At 37.0% G+C, this 21530-nt stretch overlaps 1 protein-coding gene across 1 annotated transcript in view; it reads left to right on the top strand.

Annotated features, from left to right (window-relative positions):
• rdgC (retinal degeneration C) overlaps positions 1-21530 on the top strand; it is an 857557-nt gene that overhangs the window by 631671 nt on the left and 204356 nt on the right. Inside the window, exon 9 of the mRNA XM_081751765.1 lies at positions 15376-15462. Within this exon, the coding sequence (XP_081607891.1) occupies positions 15376-15462 (87 nt within the window). The remainder of the gene's footprint in view (positions 1-15375; positions 15463-21530) is intronic.

Raw genomic sequence — 21530 nt, 5'->3', positions numbered from 1 at the left:
CACATAATTACTGTAAAATTAGCGGTATTTTAATTTCGCAGTGATACGGACTCTTAAGAGCACAGATTGACTGCAACGCGACCTACATGCTGATTGATCAGATTTTTAGCATTCATTTTCAGCGTCGACAATACATTAGACATAGGTCTGCAATTTAACACGCGATCCAAATTCCATAAACATTCACAATGTATCGAAGAAACAACATTAGGTATATATTATTTAGTTTTAAGAACAAAATGTTAGTATTGCTCTTCGAGTTAGTAAGGTTGAAATCAGTATAAAGGCAGGTAATGTTATTTGCTCATAGGGAGACCAACGCCAGTTTACTGTGTTCGACAGTCATCCTGACAACAGTAGCTACAAAGAACTTCACACTTCACAAGAAAAGACGTGTGTGTGTGCGAACTTCGCGTATCATTTTTTGGGACAATGTCTAGTGGGAAAAAGTTGTCAAGTGAAAGGAAAGCAAGAAATAATTATTACAATCAAATGTAGCTAGGCATATGTCTGTCTAACCGTTAAGGTGTGAGAAAATTAACCCATACAAGTTTCGTTATATTAGGGGCACTAAATGAATGAAAAAAGAATATATAATGAAGGTAAACAATCACCCGAGTCGGCTAAACGATTATTGTCACGCAAAACAAAATTTACGAATATATTTTCTTCCGAGCGCTTAGCTGATTTAAAATAACCTGTAACTTCCTGTCGCTTCAAGCCTATTTTTTCAGCAGAAAAACGTCATATTTTAAAGTACCAACTACGCAAACCACCTATAACTACCACGTATAAAGAGGCTAGATTCGATTTCACGGAGCAGTATATATCGTGTACCTCTGAATTGAATAAATTAATATTTAGTGATGCAAAGAAGTTTAATTTGGATGAGCCGTACGGGTTTCAGTATTATTGACATGATTCCTGGGTTCAGGAGCAGATGAGAATTAGAAGAGTCTTTCGTAGAGGAACTACTATGATCTGAGTAGCATTTTGCGCAATAGGTAAGTCAAATATTGGGTGGGTGCACACTGGAATAATTTCAGATGGAGATGGTAGTGAGAGAACTGATTAGAATTGTGAAGAACATATTTTTTTTTAAACTAGTTTTTAGAAGTGGCAATGTATCTATTCCAGCAGCGTCATTTCAGATTTTGCTTAAGGGGGGTTTAAAACACGTAAAATAAGTAGAATTTCGAGCTGAGCTTTTCTTTACTATCTATATATATAAAAGAGAACGCACAAAATCCTTTGTCCGCTCATCACGCTAATACGGCTGAACCGATTTCTTTCATTTTTGGGGGGTTGTTAGGATTTGGACCCTAGATGGTTTTTATCATATCACTTTAATTTTCAATTAGCAGTGTCTTGAGATAATTGACCAATCAGGTGTCCATACGTACAAAAAATCCTTTGTCCGCTCATCACGCTAATACGGCTGAACCGATTTCTTTCATTTTTGGGGGGTTGTTAGGATGTGGACCCTAGATGGTTTTTATCATATCACTTTAATTTTCAATTACCAGTGTCTTGAGATAATTGACCATTCAGGTGTCCATACGTACAAATCCTTTGTTATTAGTTCATCATAGGTATAAAAATAAACGTATTTATATGCAACCCGCATGACCCTGTGACTTGGCGGGTTAACATAACTGACAGGCGCTATAAATCACTTGAAAGCGAAAAAGTAAAAATTATCTAAGTAACAAAGTTTATTGCGTTCCGGGATGACCGCAGCGAAGCGGGGCGGGTTGGGGTGACCGCAGCGAAGCGGGGCGGGTTAACATAAATGACAGGCGATATAATGTTAACATTAGTGCAATCTTCTATGGTTTTTATCATATCACTTGAAAGCGAAAAAGTAAAAATTATCTAAGTAACAAAGTTTATTGCGTTCCGGGGTGACCGCAGCGAAGCGGGGTGAACGCTGCTAGTATTATTATACTACGGAAAGTATATGCATACATAATATCAAACTCAGGAAGGCAATTGTAGCCCCTGAACCCGAAAGATACGCCATTGATTTTTTCATATCCTCGCGCTAACCAAAAGGTAGTTTCCTGACAGAAATATCCAGCGCTGTGACTTGGCCAGCTCGCCCGGGGGAATACTTGCAAGGCATGTTCATTGCAATATCCGACACTTTAGATTGTAGCAGAGCTATAGAGCGAGTGATACGGAAATAATGCATACAGATTTCAACCCACAGCTTTAAATTTTTCTCACGAGTGACTAAGGACAATAGAGGTTTAACCAACTATTTTCTATATTTTTTGTACGTTTCTGTTAGTTTTCTTTAGTTCCTTATGGGACGCCAATTTCTCAAAATTACTAGTCTTGCAATACTATTGTAAAAATTTCAAAATCAAATATTATACGGTTGTAGGAACTATAAAATCATGACTTGAGAAATTAGTATCAAGATTAGTATTTAGAAATGAGTTTTACTATTATTCTAATACTTCTACTTCATGATATTTTATGACTTCTAAAAAATATTACGAGACTTGTTGCTTGGAGAAATAGGCTTCAGATACTTTTATACCACACTGAGAAAAATCCGTTCTCCAGGCAGCGGTATATTGTACAAATATACGGTATCCTTTTGCTTACTACAGAAATCAGTACGGAGCATATATTATCCGTATGCTACATAGACACTGCCCTTAGATGTTACATCATGCCGTTACAGGATGTCTGACATCTAACAATTTTCCGTATATCTCATGCATATACTTATGTTACATTCCTCAGCTATATGTTATATCCGCCCATTTGTATGTGAGATCCAGACCGCTTATATTGTTGAAAGTACGTATAGATGGAACACTTACACAGAAAGTAGGTCTATTATAAAACATGCGTTTTCAGTTATACGTCTGCTGTACGTTATGTCCAAAAACTACAGGAATTATGCATGTAATCTACCTTTTTAAGTACGCCACCTACATTTTTTTCTCAGTGCAATTTCCACCCAAATATTGCAGACATTCTATTTGTTAATGATATTATAACATTCTTTACGACCCATACCTACCACTTGTACAGTGTGCGGCACGTAAAACCGGCCCGTAAAGTGAACACATAAAATGAAATGTATGTAATGTATTGAATATGATTAACTACAACACATAAATGAAATGTAATGTATTGAATATGACTACTCACCTTCACAGCAGGTGCTGAAAGTGTCCTACGCCCACTTCAACACACATGTGAGCACGATTGAGAAGATTCATATATACCCTTGTCAGTTCTTGTGTTGTAATGCTATTGGTGACATCCTGGATCCTGGTCTTGAGTTCTTCAATTGTGTGTGGATTTGTTTCGTATACTCTTCCCTTTAACAGTCCCCATAAGTAAAAGTCACACGTGTACAAGTTTGGTGACCGAGAAGGCCACAAACCTTTGCTGATTGTCCTCTCTGGTGTAAACATCTCATGCGCAAGGGACAATGATGCAGCTGGTGTGTGGCATGTTGCACCGTCCTGCTGAAAGTAACATAACTGACGCTCCTCTTCGGTCAAGTGTGTATAAAACTCCTCCAGGATTCCCATATACACGTCACTGTTCACTGTCGTCTCAAAGAATATGGGCCCAATAACGCGTGTGGCGGAAATGGCACACCGCCATTTTTCAATCAATTCCTGAATGGTGTTTTTTGCTGGCACAGAACGTCCTGGAAATTTCTCCCGAAACAAATTCTTTGTTTTCACAAAAGATTCAGTGAGAATGAACCCTTCAACAATGGCAACACGCTCGGGTATCGAATACGGCATTATCACACACTGACACTCACCCGGCTTAACACAACGAGGCCTTTTTCTCAACTGGTTTTGACAAGTTTCACTGGCTGCGGCTGCACGTGACTGCTGGAAATCACGTAAGTCGACCCGACCTCGACACGCCATCTCTTGGTAGGAAGGTAGATTATTTAAGTGTTGCCAAAAACACAATATACCAGAATATTACGACGGGCCGGTTTTACGTGCCGCACCCTGTATAATACACTATGCACACGTACATATCACCATACAGTGTTTTTTTCATATATGAAATAATAACGCCTTTATATCAATTTCCACCACTGTGTAAAAAGACACGAACTAACGTCGTGAAATGACATTTAAATCTTAAGCACAGTAGGGAACGTTAAAAGCAAATAAACCAGCATTTCTTTGTTATTTTGATAGTTGAACGTAAGAAAAAAGCTAATGTTCCATGAATCAACATATAAATTAAATTCCTTTCCCTCCTCATTGCTAGGCTAGAAAGAAAGAAACTTGTCGTTCGAGAAACGTCTGCACCATTCCAGCGAATGTTTCACAAATCTATTTCTACTGAAATAGTCTGTTAATCGATTCTACAGTCTTGATAAGTATGTTCTAAAATTTTATAGCATGTTTTATAATTCAACAAATATCGCACAAACAGTGGAAGATGTTAAACATTTTAAAAGTACTACTTGACCAGCGAACGAGTGCGGGCGGCAGGTTTTGGAACTAAAATACAAACAACAGTGTTTCTAACCGGATTACTTGTAACACAGTTATTTTTGTCCTGTTCGTAATAAACCACTTCAAGCATGTGTTCAAAATTTATAGAAGTTATTTACAGAACACAATAAGGGTCTGAAAAAAAAACATACTCCCTCCATATTAATTTGACAATAACTTGCGAATAAACTAACCTCAGTGTTGTACAGAGAAACACTAAGAACTTCGTAACATTCGAGTGTAACGAATTCTTACTTCTCCTATTAACAAAACCTCGAAGTTCATCTTTGTGAATCAAAGTTATACTTTGACAACTGCGCTTTCATTGTTTAAAGTAAGTTTTATTGAGGAATTTTGAGATAAAACGTCTTCGAAATTATGACCAAGTTGGACCATGTGATCTCCGATCGATTGTCTAAACAGTGTCTTTAGTAACAAAATTCTTTTGCATTGAGATCATTTTCGGATATGCTGCAGAAGTCCGGCCAGAGAGAAACTGATAATCTTTCAGTCACACTCGTAACCGCCTCCGAAGGAGACTTGGATCCGCCCCTGATTGAGGTGGTAGATAAAGATAACTTTCTCTGATGGCTAACCTGTCATTATTTAGCATGATTTGGTCATTTAAAAAATCCAGTATTTTTGCCATGTTTTGAAAACTTTATTTAAAAGAAATATATCCAGTGTAACATTGGAGGCGATAGGGGAGCGCTTAAAGTTAAAGTGGGATGCCTGGCAATTGAAGGTTCCTTGTCCTTCCAAGGAGTTGAACTCCAGTGACATTCAGAAAAAAAATGAATTACGTATTAAAAAAGAAATACAAAATATGTTTTCAGGGTAACTATTACAGGCATTATGTTGTTATAAAATTAGTGCTACTTCTGAATCTAATTAGAGTGAATAGATAGGTATTTGAATAACAAAACCACTTGCACAAGTTTTTCTTTCACTGTTATCTCATTGCTCAAAGATACCGGTGATGAAACAATTGGCCGGAAACCACGCGGCCGCTTCTTAGCATCAATTCATGTAGAAGAAGGTGAGTATCAATGTTAGGTACCTAAGTTCAGTATTAACAAAAAAAAAAAAAAAAAAAAAAAAAAAAAAAAACTTCTTGCAACCATATGTAGCACATTTTAATACTTAGACTTGAAATAAAAATGCAGCTGTTTAAAGATGATTGCCTTTGTCTTTGAATTTCATATGTGGACAACAATATAGGGCTTTTCAGATGGAGGAGGGAGAGGGGCAGGTTTTGTTAAACAAGACCGTACATCTGATATGTTTGAACTATATGCAACTTGTGCTTACCGGCTAAACTCAGTCCTCTGAAGACAATCGAGAAATTATTATGTATTACAGACACAAAGGTAACGCTAGGCTCCCAAGTTTTAAAATTATATTGTGTGTGAAAACAGATAGTAGAATTTCCTCTTTGTTACCTGAGACATAGTCTAGAAGAAATTCAGAGAGAGTTCAAGGAGAATTTCTGTACTCGTAAATAAAAGTGAGTTTATTATGTGTTGAGGCAGTGATACTTACGCTTACATTACCCATACGTTGATGTTTTATCAATACTTTTATTCCACATTTACCAAAAGGATGGATTTCGATAATAATCCTAAAAGAAAAATGCACTGTAATCAGATTCTACAAGTCAATCCCGAAATGCAAGTATCAAATTCCATAGCCCTTTAAAAAAATGAAGGAAAAATTTCTTCTTGACCTCCTTTTCCCCCCCAAAGGGTTCACATTCATCGAAAAAATGAAATGAAATTTCTTTAGTTTAACGTCCCATCATTATGCTCTTTATGCTAGAGGAGACAGAGGATTAATGAAAGTGAAAAGTGGTAAAATTATTTTTTCAGATCTCACTGGGATTTGAACTCAGAACCACGTACAACCAAGGCACATGCGCTAGCCAATAGACCAACGGAGAGGATTTCCACAGTTCGCGACTAGAAACGTATTGGAATTCTTCCTTGGCTAAAACTCGAGAAAATAATTTATTTATCAACCGATAAACATACATTTAAAACAAACTCAAGCATCGCGAGCCTTGATTTAAACTTACAGTTACAAGGTAATGCGCAAGTCTAAACCATCTACCCTTAATTTATCTTTGTCATTGGCATCGTTATTCCTGCGTTTTACATGTTGTTCCTGTCTTATAACGAAATCAACTAAAACGTAATTAATTTTTATACAATCTGCTTAATACATAGTAGAAACACACTTGCGTGCTACGTTGTTCTTAAATTGTAAATTTCCATGTGTGTCATTATCCACAATAATCTGCATTACTGCAGGAATAACCATTCCTGCATTCAATAACAACTATATAATTTATGGCGTTCTTTATTAAGCGAAACAGATTAGGTTACTTATAGCATGTAAACTGAAACTTTTAGAAATCGTTGGATACACTGCAGAGTGACGCTCTCCGCTCCCCTGTCCCACCGTGCTTACCTAGAAACTGATGTAAACACACCAGCGCCCTCCTCGAAAAACCGCACTAATATCCTGGTCGGGTAATAACAAGTTTGTACTTACCAAACAATAGCTGTTCTAGTTTTAAACAAATAATGATTTTACGAAGTTCTTCATTATTTAGAAATATCAGAAAGTTTTACATTAAATTAAGGACGAGGGATGTACCAAAAATGTTACGTCATTTGTTTTGAACGAGAAAATAGTACACCAGGTCAAACAAACAATCGCCATAAGAAACCACACTTGTTGCTGGTACAACAACGGAAAGAGCATCAGCGATGTGGAATGACGCATGCGCAGAGAGCCGAAGAAGGGAGATTAGCACCAGACCGGCGTGTTCGAACTTATTCGAGTATAAATAACGATAGCAGACAGACGTGTCCTGACAATATGGTCGCCAATGGAAGTCCGTGCTGTTATCCGGTATGAATGAGCATATGAGACTAGTGGTCCGTTATCCATGAACACCTACAGACTATGTATAGTGAACAGGTCATGTCTCGTCAAATGGTTTGTCGCTGGTGTTGCATGTTCAGTGAAGGAAGGCAGAGTGTGGAGGGAGTGTGTGGGAGTCCCTTCACATCCACGAATCGAAACAACATTGCTAGTGTATAGGACAGGTAGCATAACGGTGTCAGATGTGGCGCCCACACTGCGTATTGGTGGTACTCATGCCCCTCACATGCTCCATGATGTGTTGGATTACCAAAAAAGTATCTGTAAGATGGGTTCCGAGAAATCTGACCCCAGATCATAAGAGTGCAAGAATTAGAATCAGCCTCAATCACTTGGTACGGTACGTGCGAGAGAGAAATGAGTTCCTGATCAGATCATCACAGGCGATGAGGCGTGGGTGCACCTCTTTACCCAAGAAACCAAGAAGGCTTCAAGGACGTTCACCAGTAAGGAAAAAATTCAAAGTGTCACCCTCTGCAGAAAATGTTATGGCCACAGTTTCCTGTGATTCTCTTTGAGTTCCTCCCTGAAGGGACCATCAATGCCGCACGCTATTGCGACACCCTCACCAAACTCAGGTTTGCCATTCGACAAAAGAGACAAGGGCTTTTGAGTGAAAGTGTTGTGCTCTTGGATAACAACACAAAACCATACACAGCAAAACTCACACAAGATCAGATTCGTCGCTTCGGATGGAAGAGATTGGATCACTCTGCCTACAGCCCTATAGGACTTTCACCTGTTCCCTGCATTGAAAGCCACATTCTTAACATTTCCAAAACAATGCTTTGTTGAAGCAGCTTGTACGACTATTCCTTGCATCAAAGAGCACCGAGTTTTAGCAGGAAAAAAAATGAAATGAAATCTTTGAGTTTTATGTCCCACGGTTATGCCGGTTAGGCTAAAGGAGACGGTGATTATGAGAAATGAATGAAATAGTGGAATAAAGAAAGTGGGAGGAAACGGGAGAACCCCGAGAAAACCCACGCACACGGTGTTTGTCCACCACAAAATTCACTTGGCGGGAGCAGGGTTTGAACCCAAGACCCCCAAGCACCAGAGGTAAACGCTCTACCACTGAGCCACCGCGGCCCGAGTTTTAGCAGAGTCCTTTTTTCAAACTCATTGCACGCTACAGTCTCAAATGTCTCACAGTCGGTGGCGACTATATCGAAAAATAGTGCAAGGTGTATAGTTCATGATGCCATGGTATATATGTATTTGGCAATAATAGATTCTAGTCGAATTGAAGTGTCGTTACAGCAGTGCCATGCCGTAGAAAATCAGCGCCCAGAGTGAGAGTATACGCCAGCGCCCCCGTAGGTCGACAAACCAGTCGCGAAGAGGCAACATGGCTGGCGCGAAGCGTCAGAAAATTTTCAAAAATAAACCCTGCTTTTCCTTGATTTTGAGTATCTTTTATTACCTTTTTCCTTCCATTTTATATATATCTTTCCTATTTTCCTCAAGAATTTTGCGCCGCTCTTACTTCGGCGCCCGGGTCCGTCGCCTCGCTCGCCTCCCCAACACTGCGTTGCGATGTGTTTACCAATATATCAATACAATTAATGAACAATAATTCTATATTATATTTCAACCTTACACATCTTTCTTTCCCTTCTAGGTTCAATGCCAAAAAATACTGAAATAGGTGTTTAATAATTTTAAACGAAAATTCTAAATACTGAGTCTGTAAACTTAAGGGATTACGAGATATGGACATCTTACCATATAATTGCCATCCCGAAATCCCCTCTTACGTCGAATTTTTAAAAATATTTCCTTAGTGTAAAATGTAAAGTGTAACTTTACATAGCAAATTTGTGTACTCTATATATTTCAAGTTTCTAGCTTAAGTAATTTAGACTGGGTGTTGACCAGTCAGTCAGTCAGTCAGGATTTCTTTTATATAGAGAAATTCCAAATAACTACTTTGATTATATACTACTAAAACAGCACTAAGTCCTTATTTTTCAGTAGTTAACGGCATTGAAGATTCCTACGCCATCTTTGTTTTCTCATTTTCTTAAACCACTGATTCATTTTTTCTTTCTTGTTTGCCTGGAATTTTAGTTTCTTCTGCTGAAAATTAAATTTTGCTAGATCTATATGTAATTTTAATATTCCATTATCAAATTTAATTTATATAATATTAAAATTAGTGTCGTCCATGAGACGAGAAATTTCGAGAACTAATCGAGAAGTATATTTTCTAATTGGAGACGAGACGAGAAATTTCTCGAATCTTGCGACTAATACTAGTTCACCAGAGTTGAGTTTAATTGATTTTAATGCCCTTTCAGCAGCAAGGCCATATGAGACAAGACCTACTTATTAACGTGGAATCAGAACCACATAAGCTCCTACCGGGAACCGAACCCAGGTCTCCACCAGCGTTGACAGACTCACAGCTCGGAATTATTCCAAAAGCTGATCGAAATTATGCTAGATTCGGTCAAATTATGCTAGATCCTCATAATTACTAATTCAGAAGTTTTAAAAGAAAAAAACGAAGTTGAGATACGATAACGTAACTTAAAATACGCAGAGCGCAAGAATGCGTGGATAGAACTCAATACTTCACGCACCAAAGCTTTAACTCAACTAAACTACTGCAGTCGTTGCCAGACTCAATGGCGTATATTTCGTATAAATGAATGCAAAGTATTTTCATTCAAACATTTTTAAACAAAATTACCTCGTAGCATAAGCGGAGTTGGGAATTGTCTGCTGGGGGTAGATTTTTGGTCCGTCTCGAACCTTTCATTTCAGGAATAAAGATGGCCATGAAGTCATGTCAAAAAGTTGGGGGGAGAATGGCCCTTATAGCTCCGCCCATGCCTCGCAGTTAAAGGTTAGAAAACCCTGGGTGGAGCCCCCCCAAAAAAGAGCCCAAAGCTGTTTCTAACTTACTTCGGAAAATAAGACTGCCTGTATGGTTTACCGACTGTATGAATCTATGGGAGATACATTTCTGCCGTTCTTTTTCTTCCCACGCCCAACTTCTTTCTCATCTGCAGGTTTTAGGGCTTTTTGATAAACTTGCTGAAATTATGCTAGATTTGGGCAGGATGTTAAAAGCAAGATGCTAGATGCTAAAGACATGCAAATTATGCTAGATCTGGCAACGCTGGAACCATGAAGGAGTTCTAGTTCACCCGAGTCTTAGATCTGAAGCACAGTTCTAGGGTTACGTGCTTTATATTATGAAAGTTATAAATTGATAAAAGGAATTGTACGAACACGATGAAAAACATTTACCCACGTTTAAAGATACAGAAGTCATTACACAATACACGGCTTGTGTATAGCCCGCTCCCCCCAGTTCTTTGTCATCGGAACTGGAAGAGTCACTACTACTACTTATATCGAGAACAGAACCCAACCAACCCCTGCGGGGCTTCTAACCCGTTCCTACTACTACTACTTCTATTGCTACTAACTACTACTATTACTATTGCTACTAACTAATTACTACTACTACTGATACTGCTACTACTACTACCGCTACTACTACTACTACTACTACTTATACTAAAACTTCCTTACCACAAGATTTACATCTTAAATCTTTATAACATGCGATTCCGATTCATTATGAACTAGTATGAATCGTTAGAATCACTATGATTCGTTAAAAATCACTGGGGGAGCGGGCTATACTCAATCCCAATACACTTCAATAATAAATGTGGTTTAATTGTCGCTGAAGGATTAGATAGAAAACTCAATCAGAAACATAAGTCAAAATTTGGTCCTGTACGTTGAACGGTGTGACCTCTAGGAGTAAAGAGCAAATGAACTTAACAAACAGGTTACTACATAGACGTGTAACGGATAGATGCAATGAAATCTCGAATTTAATTGTTTTCACCTAAACTATCAAAATAAAAACCGTATCGAAATTCTCAACAATGCCGAAATTTAAGTAATACCTATTTGTACTGAACGAAGAATAGTACATGGAGAAAGCTAATAATCAGTGACTATATACTGTAAGTCTATATAGGTATACTAGATGAAATACCCGTTCTTTATGTAATGAGCTCACTCGAAAATACCGATTACTATTACATTTGTCGTTTTGTTCTATGGTGCTCAACGTTTCTTTGTCTTTGGACGTTTATGAATTTGATCTTTGCGAAACATTTGAACCTTTTTCTCTCTTAGAATAATCAATTCAATTAAATGAAATGGAAAAACCATGGCGTCCGAAACGCTATGTTGTAAAATGCATTTAAAATTGTTTACTTTTTGTCCTGTGGTGATCAGACAGACAACAATGAAGTCATTTTTACAGCGAGAAAAAAAATGGAAATTTCCCCATTCTTCCTTAAAAATTGAATTTTCGGATATATTGTAAAGCACGTGCTCACTTGTATTGAGTAATTACTATAAATACAAATGTCACTTACTTAACATAAGGTAACTGCAGGTATATACGCCAGTGCAGCTAAATACGTCAAGTGTTCAGTGCTGATACGTTTCCGACGTAATCCGCTAAAATGCACCTCCAATATGTACCACGGTCTTGAACAAGTCCAATTTGACGAATACTTCGGGAAATAGCGGTGAAACCGCCAGGCCGTGCAGTGTTGTTTGCTTCGGGAAGGTTCCGTGCAAGGGTATTATTATTTAAATAGAGGTAAGAATCCGTTATTAGTGCTAAGTCAGAATGCTGTTGATTGTTTATAGCAATGTACGCCTTATTTCGTGTCAGTCTAGGAACAGTTTGTTATTAAGTGTAACTTCAGTATTTGTGGTTCCATGCTATTAAATCAATACCAAGCATGGTGCAGCGAAATACGCCAGGGCTTGTGCAGGACTGACTGCAGAAGACAAAGATATTTTCATTTGGCCCACATGTTGCATGTAATATTGGTGTAGTTTTTTTAAGTCACAGTAAAGTGACACTGTTTATTTATCTTCTTATGGACTAAAACTTTTCAGTTTGGAACTTCATTTCAACTTTGCAGATTATCGTTTTACATTTTATCTTTTTATCTTCATCTTGCACTTCGGTTATTCAATTTTTTTGCTTCAGCTATAGTATTATTGTATAGTAATATTTGAGTTCGTGTAATACAGAAGACGTAAGCAGTTGCAAGATTTATTACAGGCTTCTACTAGTATCCTAGACTTTGCGTAATTACCTGCACAGGTTGGTAAATACGTCACTTTGTTTATACTCTTTTCTTTTACCTTCGGTACAAAATAGATGTGAATGGCATCATTGCCACATTTTTTACACGCGGAAGAGGCTACTCTGCAACGTACATGTCTTGTTCTTTTTGTTTGATTAAAATTAAGGTCATAACAAATCCAATATCCTTAACATGGCGTATTTACCTGCACCTACCTTATCTCTATCGTTAAGGAATTTCGAGATATGACCATCTTATTGTAATGTTTACAACCTTACTTTTTTCTTCTCTTCTATGGGAAATATAGAAAAAAAACACTGAAAAATTATATGGAATCTTTCAGTTTTATGTCCCACGATTATTCCGTGCAGCCTAAAGAAAACATTGGTGATGAGAATGAATGAAATAGTGAAATGAAGAAAGTGGAACAAAACGTTAGAACCCTGAGGAATCCCACGCAAACGTTTTTTGACCACTACAAAGCCTTCTCAGTGCGAGCTAGGATCCAACGAAGGATCCTCTAAAGGTAACCAAGAAAGTTGTGTCGCTCTTTCATCCATTACCTTCAAACATCGATATGTCACCTAAGACGTACGTGGAAGATCAAAAATAGTCGCATTGATGACCTTCTGCCAATGTTCTGGAAGGCCATGAATTCCATCGCGGTAGAACTTGGCGCGTCGTGAAGCGAAGAAGGTATCAAGTGCATTTTTAATCTCTACTAGATATTTGAGCTGGAGTCCTCCAAGGTGATTCTCCAAGGAATGGAACAGGTGATAATCGGATGATGCAATGTCTGGGGAGTATGGCGGATGCAATAGTGTTTCCCATCCAAGGCGTAAAATGGTATCCCGGGTCATCCTAACCACGTGGGTCTGAGCTTTGTCCTGTAACAGAAGGACCCCTTTGCTATTCCAAAGTGCTGGTTCCAAAGTTTTGAGTTTTTCTTGAACACGGCTCAACTGCGACAGCACACAGTTGCATTAATACGCTGACCAGCTGGTAGCATTTCCCGATGGACGATACCGCGAGCAGTCACCCAAACACGCAGAATTTCTGGAGAATTGCTGGTTTAGGCTGTTTTGGAACCGGGTCATGTGATGCTAACCAATGATGACGGCGCCGTGGAGCTTCATACAGAACCTACTTCTCATCACATGTCAACACCCTGTCCAGAAATGGCTCCTTCCTTATACGGAACAGCAAAGAAACACAGGTGTCTGCTTGCTTTACCTTCTGTCCCGGAGACAAATCATGTGGGACTCATTGACCATAGTGCTTCTCAAGTTGATGGAGGTGCTGTCGAATGGTTTATCTACTCACACCGAATTGTAGTCCCAGTTCCTCACATGTCTGGTCACTGTTCGCCTCAATTGCTCGCTGAAGATCTTCATTTTGTACATGTGTTGATCTTCTGGCACCCGGTGCGTCTTCGAGTGTTTCGTCACCGTCCTACACTTGTTAAACCACCGCTGTGCTGTCCGTGTAGTGACGACACCGTCACAAAAGGACTGCTATATCTTCCGTCCCGCTGCAGCGACGTTTGGCTCCAGTTGAACTCGTACAGCATACACGCCCTTATGATGCTCTGTGGAGGTCCCATGTTCACTCTGTCCTTACGCAAGTTCACGGTGTAACTGAGCTGCCATAACCAGGTAGTGTGTTGGATATGCCCACACCAAAAACTGATTTTCGCCTTATCTCCATTCACATTCAACTCACGGTGTAAGGGCCAATTGAACACAGACCTCCATAAAAAGCGACAGAAGTTTTTTGGTTACCTTATACAAAACAGAGATGAACGCTCTATTATTGAGGCACCATGGCTTCTTCAACAAACTCTGAAATACGTATTTAATTATTTTAGATAAAAATCTAAATATCAAATTTTGTATCTTTAACCATAAGGGATGTCGAGAGATGGTCATCTTATTTCAGTAATTGCGATCCAGAACCTTTTTATATTCCTACCTTTTTCCTTCCCTTGTAAGGAAAATGTCAAAAAAAGAAAGAACGAACGAAACAAACAAAGAAAAGAAAAAAGTAAAACGCTGAAACATAACTTTAATTGTTTTAAATGAAAAGTCTAAATACCGAATTTCACGTCTCTAATCTTAATAGATTCCGAGTTATGGACATTTTAATATAATAATTCTCATCCCCAATTTCTCCTTCCACGCCGAATTTCCAAAAGTTTCTTCTTAGTGGTATGTTATGTCACGAATTCTACATGAACTGTCCAAATTTGCTGGCTTAAACGGTTCGAAGTGGGCGTTGATCAGTCAATTTTCAGTTAACCACTTATCAGTATAGGGATGAACAAAATAGATTTTTATACAAATCGAAAAGCGGTTTGTAGAAAAAATCGAAAACAAAAGCTCGACATTATAGGTTTCTCCAAAACCAATTCGATTTTTCATCAAAACCGAATTTCGGTATTTCACAGAAAACCGAAGGAGTTTTAAAAACGAAACCGAGTTTTTAAAGTTTTCAGAAACTGGTGTTACTTTTTCTAATAATACAAAACAGAAAATCCCATTTTGTGCTCACCCTAATAAAGAGATGAAAAACACTTAACACTTCATATCAGTATATTGATCGACAATGAATGCCTTAATAGAAGTGAAAGAATATATTCAACATCAAATTTGATATGTTTTGTATCCTAAGTCTATAAGAAATCATGTTATTTGATTATAAAATGTATTTCTTAAATCGATGTGCTTCAACATCAGCTGTTAGAACACTTCTTATTTCCTTGATTTTGTTTGTCTCTTTTTTAGTATATTTCTCTACTCCGGCCTCCTCTAAAAGATGATGAAACTAATGATGATGTTGCAGATGTCATTGATAAAATGGAGTGGAAGCAGGTAGGAAATGTGATCATAAAATTACTTTGTGAGTCATTATACTGCATAATAAATGAAATTATTTCAATAAGCTAATAGGATAAAGTCAGATCATTACTTGTATTGCTCTTTCTTCAATAAGAAAAGAATAAATAACAATTTAAAAGCGATATGTTCTAATAATCACTTACGATATCCTAAGTTGATATTATCTAGTAATAATCCCTTAAGAAATCCTAAATTGCTACTGTCTAGTAATAATCATTTATGATATCCGAAATTGATAGTATCTAGTAATAATCACTTAAGATATCCTAAATTGCTAGTGTCTAGTAATAATCATTTATGATATCCGAAATTGATAGTATCTAGTAATAATCACTTAAGATATCCTAAATTGCTAGTGTCTAGTAATAATCATTTATGATATCCGAAATTGATAGTATCTAGTAATAATCATTTATGATGTTCTAAATTGAGAGTATTTAGCAAAAATTACTTATGATATCCTAAATTTAGAGTATGTAGTAATAATCACATACGATATTCTAAATTGATATTATCTAGTTATAATCATTTAGGATATCCTAAATTGAGAGTATATCGTGATAGTTACTTACGATATACTAAATTGATAGTATCTAGTAATAATCATTTATGATATCCTAAATCGATAGTATTTAGTAATATTCATTTATAATATTCTAATAATAATGGTAGTAATAACGATAATAATGAATAACAATATCTGAGTAATAACAAGAAAGGTCCACAATAACTTACTAGACTTTATCCATTAAAATGAAGTCGTAGTGCAGAGTTGCATGCAGCTTCAGAATTATATAAATCTACAGGTGTATAACATTTCACTGTATTTAAGAAGCCTGTAGAACAGACGGCGTTGGACTATTGACAGTCCAGGTCGTACTATTGTTACGTGTTTGTCTGAATGGAATTCGGAAATACAATACTGAAAGTAACGTTTCAGACCTCAGTTGGCCATGTGTGAGTTTGTAGAGATATTTGAGTTCACTGATTTTATGACTAGTGTCAGGTAGTTGAATATTTAGTGTTCGTAACAGTTCGTGTTTTATCATCCACGTGTGTGAGGTGCTCTGAAAAGCACTACTGCCAGAAAGAAGTTTAAAACCGAGTTTAGAAGCGATAGGTTTGTAGGGGCTGACATTGTCCAGATAGCTGACGGAACAGTTCTCACTGATACGGATAGCATTTTAAATAGATGGAAATGTTTCTTTAATGATTTGTTGAACACGCAGCCAAAAACTAATGTACATGGAGAAAAGGAGATACACTCCGCAGAACCATATATTCCAGAACCCAACCGAATAGAAGTAGAAACCGCTATAAAGAAATTAAAGAAACACAAATCTCCGGGTGTAGAGGAAATTCTTGCTGAGTTAATTTTAGGCGAAAAATTGTGGAACAAGATACACAAACTCATTCTCCTTACCTACAAAAAAAGAATTGCCACAAGAGTGGAAAGAATCAATCATTGTTCCAATTCACAAGAAGGGCGACAAAACTGACTGTAATAATTATCGAGGCATTTCTCTTCTATCAACACCTTATAAAATCCTTTCAAATATTCTATTAGCAAGATTGATCCCATAATTAATATATAGCAGATGAAATTGTTGGATGTTATCAGTGCGTATTTAGACGAAATCGATCGAATATCGACTCGCCAAATACTCGAAAAGAGGTAGGAATGCAATATCCCGGTACATCAACTATTTATTGATTTGAGAAAGGCTTACGACTCGGTTAGGAGAGAAACATTATACAACGTTCTTACAGAACTTGGAATACCGAGAAAGCTAATTAGATTAATTAAGATATATTTATATGAATCCCAAAGTAAAGTCAGGATAGGAATTTTTTGTCTACGAGCTTTCACATCGAAAATGGCCTGAAACGAGGAGATGTGTTGTTGTCATTGCTATTTAACTTTGTTCTGGAATACGCTATAAGGAAAATCAAAGATAGCAATCACGGCCTAGAATTGAACGGTATTCACCAGGTTATAGAATATGCTGATGATATAAATTTAGTAGAGGATCACAGGAGAACAATAGAAAGAAATGCAGAGATCTTATTAAACGCTTGCAGGGACATGGGTTTAGAAGTAAATACAGAGAAAACTAAATACATGGAAGTGCGTCGGGACCGTAACACAACAAATTATGGATGCGTTAAAATATTAAATAATACTTTCGATAAAGTGGATAGTTTCAAATATCTAGGATCAATATTAACAGAGGAAAATCATATTCACGGAGAAATTAAATGTCGACTAAAAGCAGGGAATTCGTGTTATTATTCAGTTCAAAATCTCTTGTCGTCGCGAACTCTGTCGAGGAATTTGAAGCCTAAAATATATAAAACGATAATCATGCCTGTTGTTCTGTATGGTTGCGAAAGATGGTCGCTTACTCTGAGGAAAGAACATAAATTGAAAGTATTTGAGAACAAGATCCTGAGACGAATATTCGGGCCCAAGAGTAACGAGAATGTTAAATGGCGGAAACTTCATAACGAGGAACTACATAATTTATACGTTTACCAAACATTGTTAGAGTCATCAAGTCTCGGAGGCTTAGGTGGGCAGGTCATGCAGCAAGGATGGAAGAAAGTAGAAACGCTTTCAAAGTCCTGACTTGAAGACCAATCGGAAAACGACCGTTAGGAAGACCTAGGCACAGGTGAAAGGACAATATTAAGATGTATCTCGCAGATATGGGAATCCAAAGTATAAACTGGATCCAGTTGGCTAAGGATAGGGGTCAGTGGAGAGCTTTTGTGAGCGCAGCATTGAACCTCCGGGTTTCGTAATCCATATAGTTAGTTAATTAGTTAGTTTTAGACATTGTCCAGATGGCTGAAAAATATTTCATTTTAGGGAATATTCTTGTCTTGTAGAACGTTGCCCTAGAAATAGTTATAGTTTATAGATGAGGAGGAAAAGTTTATGGATGTACAGTCAATACCGTTTGTTATTGATTTTTTCTTGTATTATTTCCTTGTAATTATTCAAATAGAACCAGGATTATAAGATATATTTGATACGATTTACCGATATAATCACTAGCGAAATCAATTTTACAAGTTCATTGTCAGTAATAAAGATTGTAAAGGATAACTTGTTAGTTCTACCAGATTTGGCAAATCCATTTCACTAATGGCTTTCTCTGTAAATTCAACCCTTGCAACTACACAGGGTGAGTCAAAATTATGTAAACAAGTTTAGAGAATGCATTTGCTCAGAGTTTTCGTTGTGCAAAGTCTAAACTTGCCCACCAGCATGATTAATGCACATAAACTAACATTCAACAGTACAATTTAGTGCCCGAACACACATTTCAGGAGTAACGTTGCATATCACACTTTTTATTCTGTTTTTGAATTCTTCGATACCTCTCACTTGTACTATATACGCGCTCCTTTATCATACACCATAACCAAAAGTCATAGAGTGTGCGAACCGGAGATTGGGAAGGCCATGCCAACGGTCCGCCGCGAACAATCCAGCAATTTAGGAACGTTTGATTAAGATAAGCGCGAACAGCTCCAGCAAAATGAGGCGGTCCACCATCATGTTGACAATAACATTTTCGTCTAAGTTGTAGGGGCATGTTATCAATGTTCAACTCTTGCAACATTTGCAAGTAGTCATCTGTACCCACCGTTGGGGTGTAAAGAAAAATGGGCCAATTACAACAGTAGTGGCCACGGCACACTACATATTTATCTTCGGAAATGCAAGTTCATGCTCACAAATGATACCCGGATTTTCAATACCCCAGAAAATTGTGTTATGATGATTAGCATGACCACTGGTATGAAAATAGCTTTAGCACTGAAAATCATTTGACTAACAATGCCCGGCTGCATCCGTGACATTTCAGATGGAATCTCAGCATTCTACTCGTACCTGTTTCTGTCGAGCAGTCGAAGCCTGAACGATTTGTAGGTAATACGGTCGCATGTCAAGATCTTTGGATAGTATTCGGTTCACTGATCTCTGTGGTACTCCTGTTTCCAGACTGCAATGTCTTGTCGTTTTTGTTGGACTCCGTACTATGGCTTCCTGCATTGTAGCAATGTTTATTTCACTTTTGCCATTTCTAGGTCGCCCCGCATTTCCACCATAAATGTTTGCTACTGATCCAGTTGCTACAAACTTCTGGTAAATGCAATAAATTGTTAAACGAGTTGGTGACCGTCGATCCGGAAATCGTTCTGCAAACCTTCGATGCACTTCTGTTGCCTACTGCACAACTTCCATTAAGGTTGCCACCACTCTTCTGTGCTGCAATATTTGTCTGTCAGTCATGGGTCAGCCTCTAATAGAAAAAGAAACCTTCAAATTGTTCACATAATTTTGACACCCTATGTATATATATATATATATATATATATATATATATATAATATAAAATATTAATTTATTTTATCCAAAACGGAAGATAATGATGAACAGTATTAAGTATTCATCCATAAACTTTCCCATACACGTATCGGTGGTTTCTGTTCTACAGACAGAGTATTTGCATTCATGAGATTTTGGAGGAAATAAATGTATATGTTGACTTTTTTCAATTAAAAAATATATCACAAAGGCAAAACGTTCTGAAATTGAATAAAATTAGTCTACAAGACAATCTTAATTTGGCTTAGTTTTATCTTACTTTTCTTAGCTATCTTAGTTTTGTCACAATCAACTCTGGTCTTCTTTAGTATTTTGTTGAGCGAAGAAATAAATTTAGGGGATTGCGCCCAAGCATTTGAAGGATGGGCACCGCAGTCTACAACCACTCCCAGTACGTAACAATTTTCGAATCAAATAACCAGCTCTGAACTGCAAATGCAAATCACTCTGTTCGGCTGATTCTAAATTTTCCATCTCAATATTCTTAATACAATAGGATTCAGGATGAATAGAAATATATTCGCGTGGTTGCGTACTTCGTACACGAAAATATGGATTTGGTTATGTGCTTGAAGTCGCAGATGTTACATTGAAATATTATTGAAGCATTTTATTTTTAAATGTATTACTTCATTAATAACTATAGTAAATATGTTTATTTTTATTTTGTAAATGGTACTAATAAATGTATAAACAATTTTAAGCATGCTATTTATAAGATTAGTCATAACGCTATTTTATGGTGGTATCTATTATGAATTATAATTATTTGTTTTGTTTTATTTTACTGTACGAAGCAAAATATGAGATCACATATTTTGCCTTCATGCAAGGTGTTCCAAATATAAATTAACAGTAGAATGTAACACAAAAATAGTTTAAAGTTTTTGTTAAAAACTACATTTTAAAGGAAATGTGTTAAAATGCTTATTGTAAATTATTTGTATAAAAGAATTTAAGGTCCATGTTCCGTTAAGGGGCTCCAAAACTACCCTCTTAAGCTAACCTAACCTAACCTCACCTAAGCTAACCTAACCTAACGTAACCTAATATAACGTTCCGAATTTAATGGATGAGTGCTATTTCTATTTTGGATATTTTTGCAAGATAATCAGGTGAGTGTTAGGAAATCGATATTGCAGTACTTCTTCAACTTCTATATAAAATGTCTATGTATAGACTATTACTCTTATAATAAGTCAAGTGTGTATAATTTGCAATTTCTTGAAAATGTAATTTTCTACCCAGTGCACTCTGTACTGCAATTGCCAAACCAAGTTTCAGGACACTTTGTAGATTGCTTTTAATCTAATATCTTTTGCACAATTCTGAATCTTTCCTTCTTGCAGTATATCTTAGCTTTCCATAGAGGAGAAATATTTAGAGCACCAGGAATAACAGACATAGAAATAACTGAGAAAAGGCAGGCAGGTGGTGTTAATAATTTATATCAATGTATCCGAAGAATGCCGCTTTATATGCCTGATACGTACACCAATAAAGAGTCACGCAAAATATACATAAGAAACACATATTTCTGGTTACGAAAAATGCATCAAAGTTATCGAAACAAAGTATTAGCTTGTACTATTTACTAATGCACGTAAATCACTTTTTTCAACCATGTTACACATTAGTC

Source organism: Thermobia domestica, chromosome 3 (genome assembly GCF_964235325.1).
Source record: "Thermobia domestica chromosome 3, izTheDome1.hap1.1, whole genome shotgun sequence".
NCBI lineage: Eukaryota > Metazoa > Arthropoda > Insecta > Zygentoma > Lepismatidae > Thermobia > Thermobia domestica.
The sequence above is the reverse complement of the archived record's forward strand: the minus strand, read 5'-3'. Positions and strand labels throughout refer to the sequence as shown.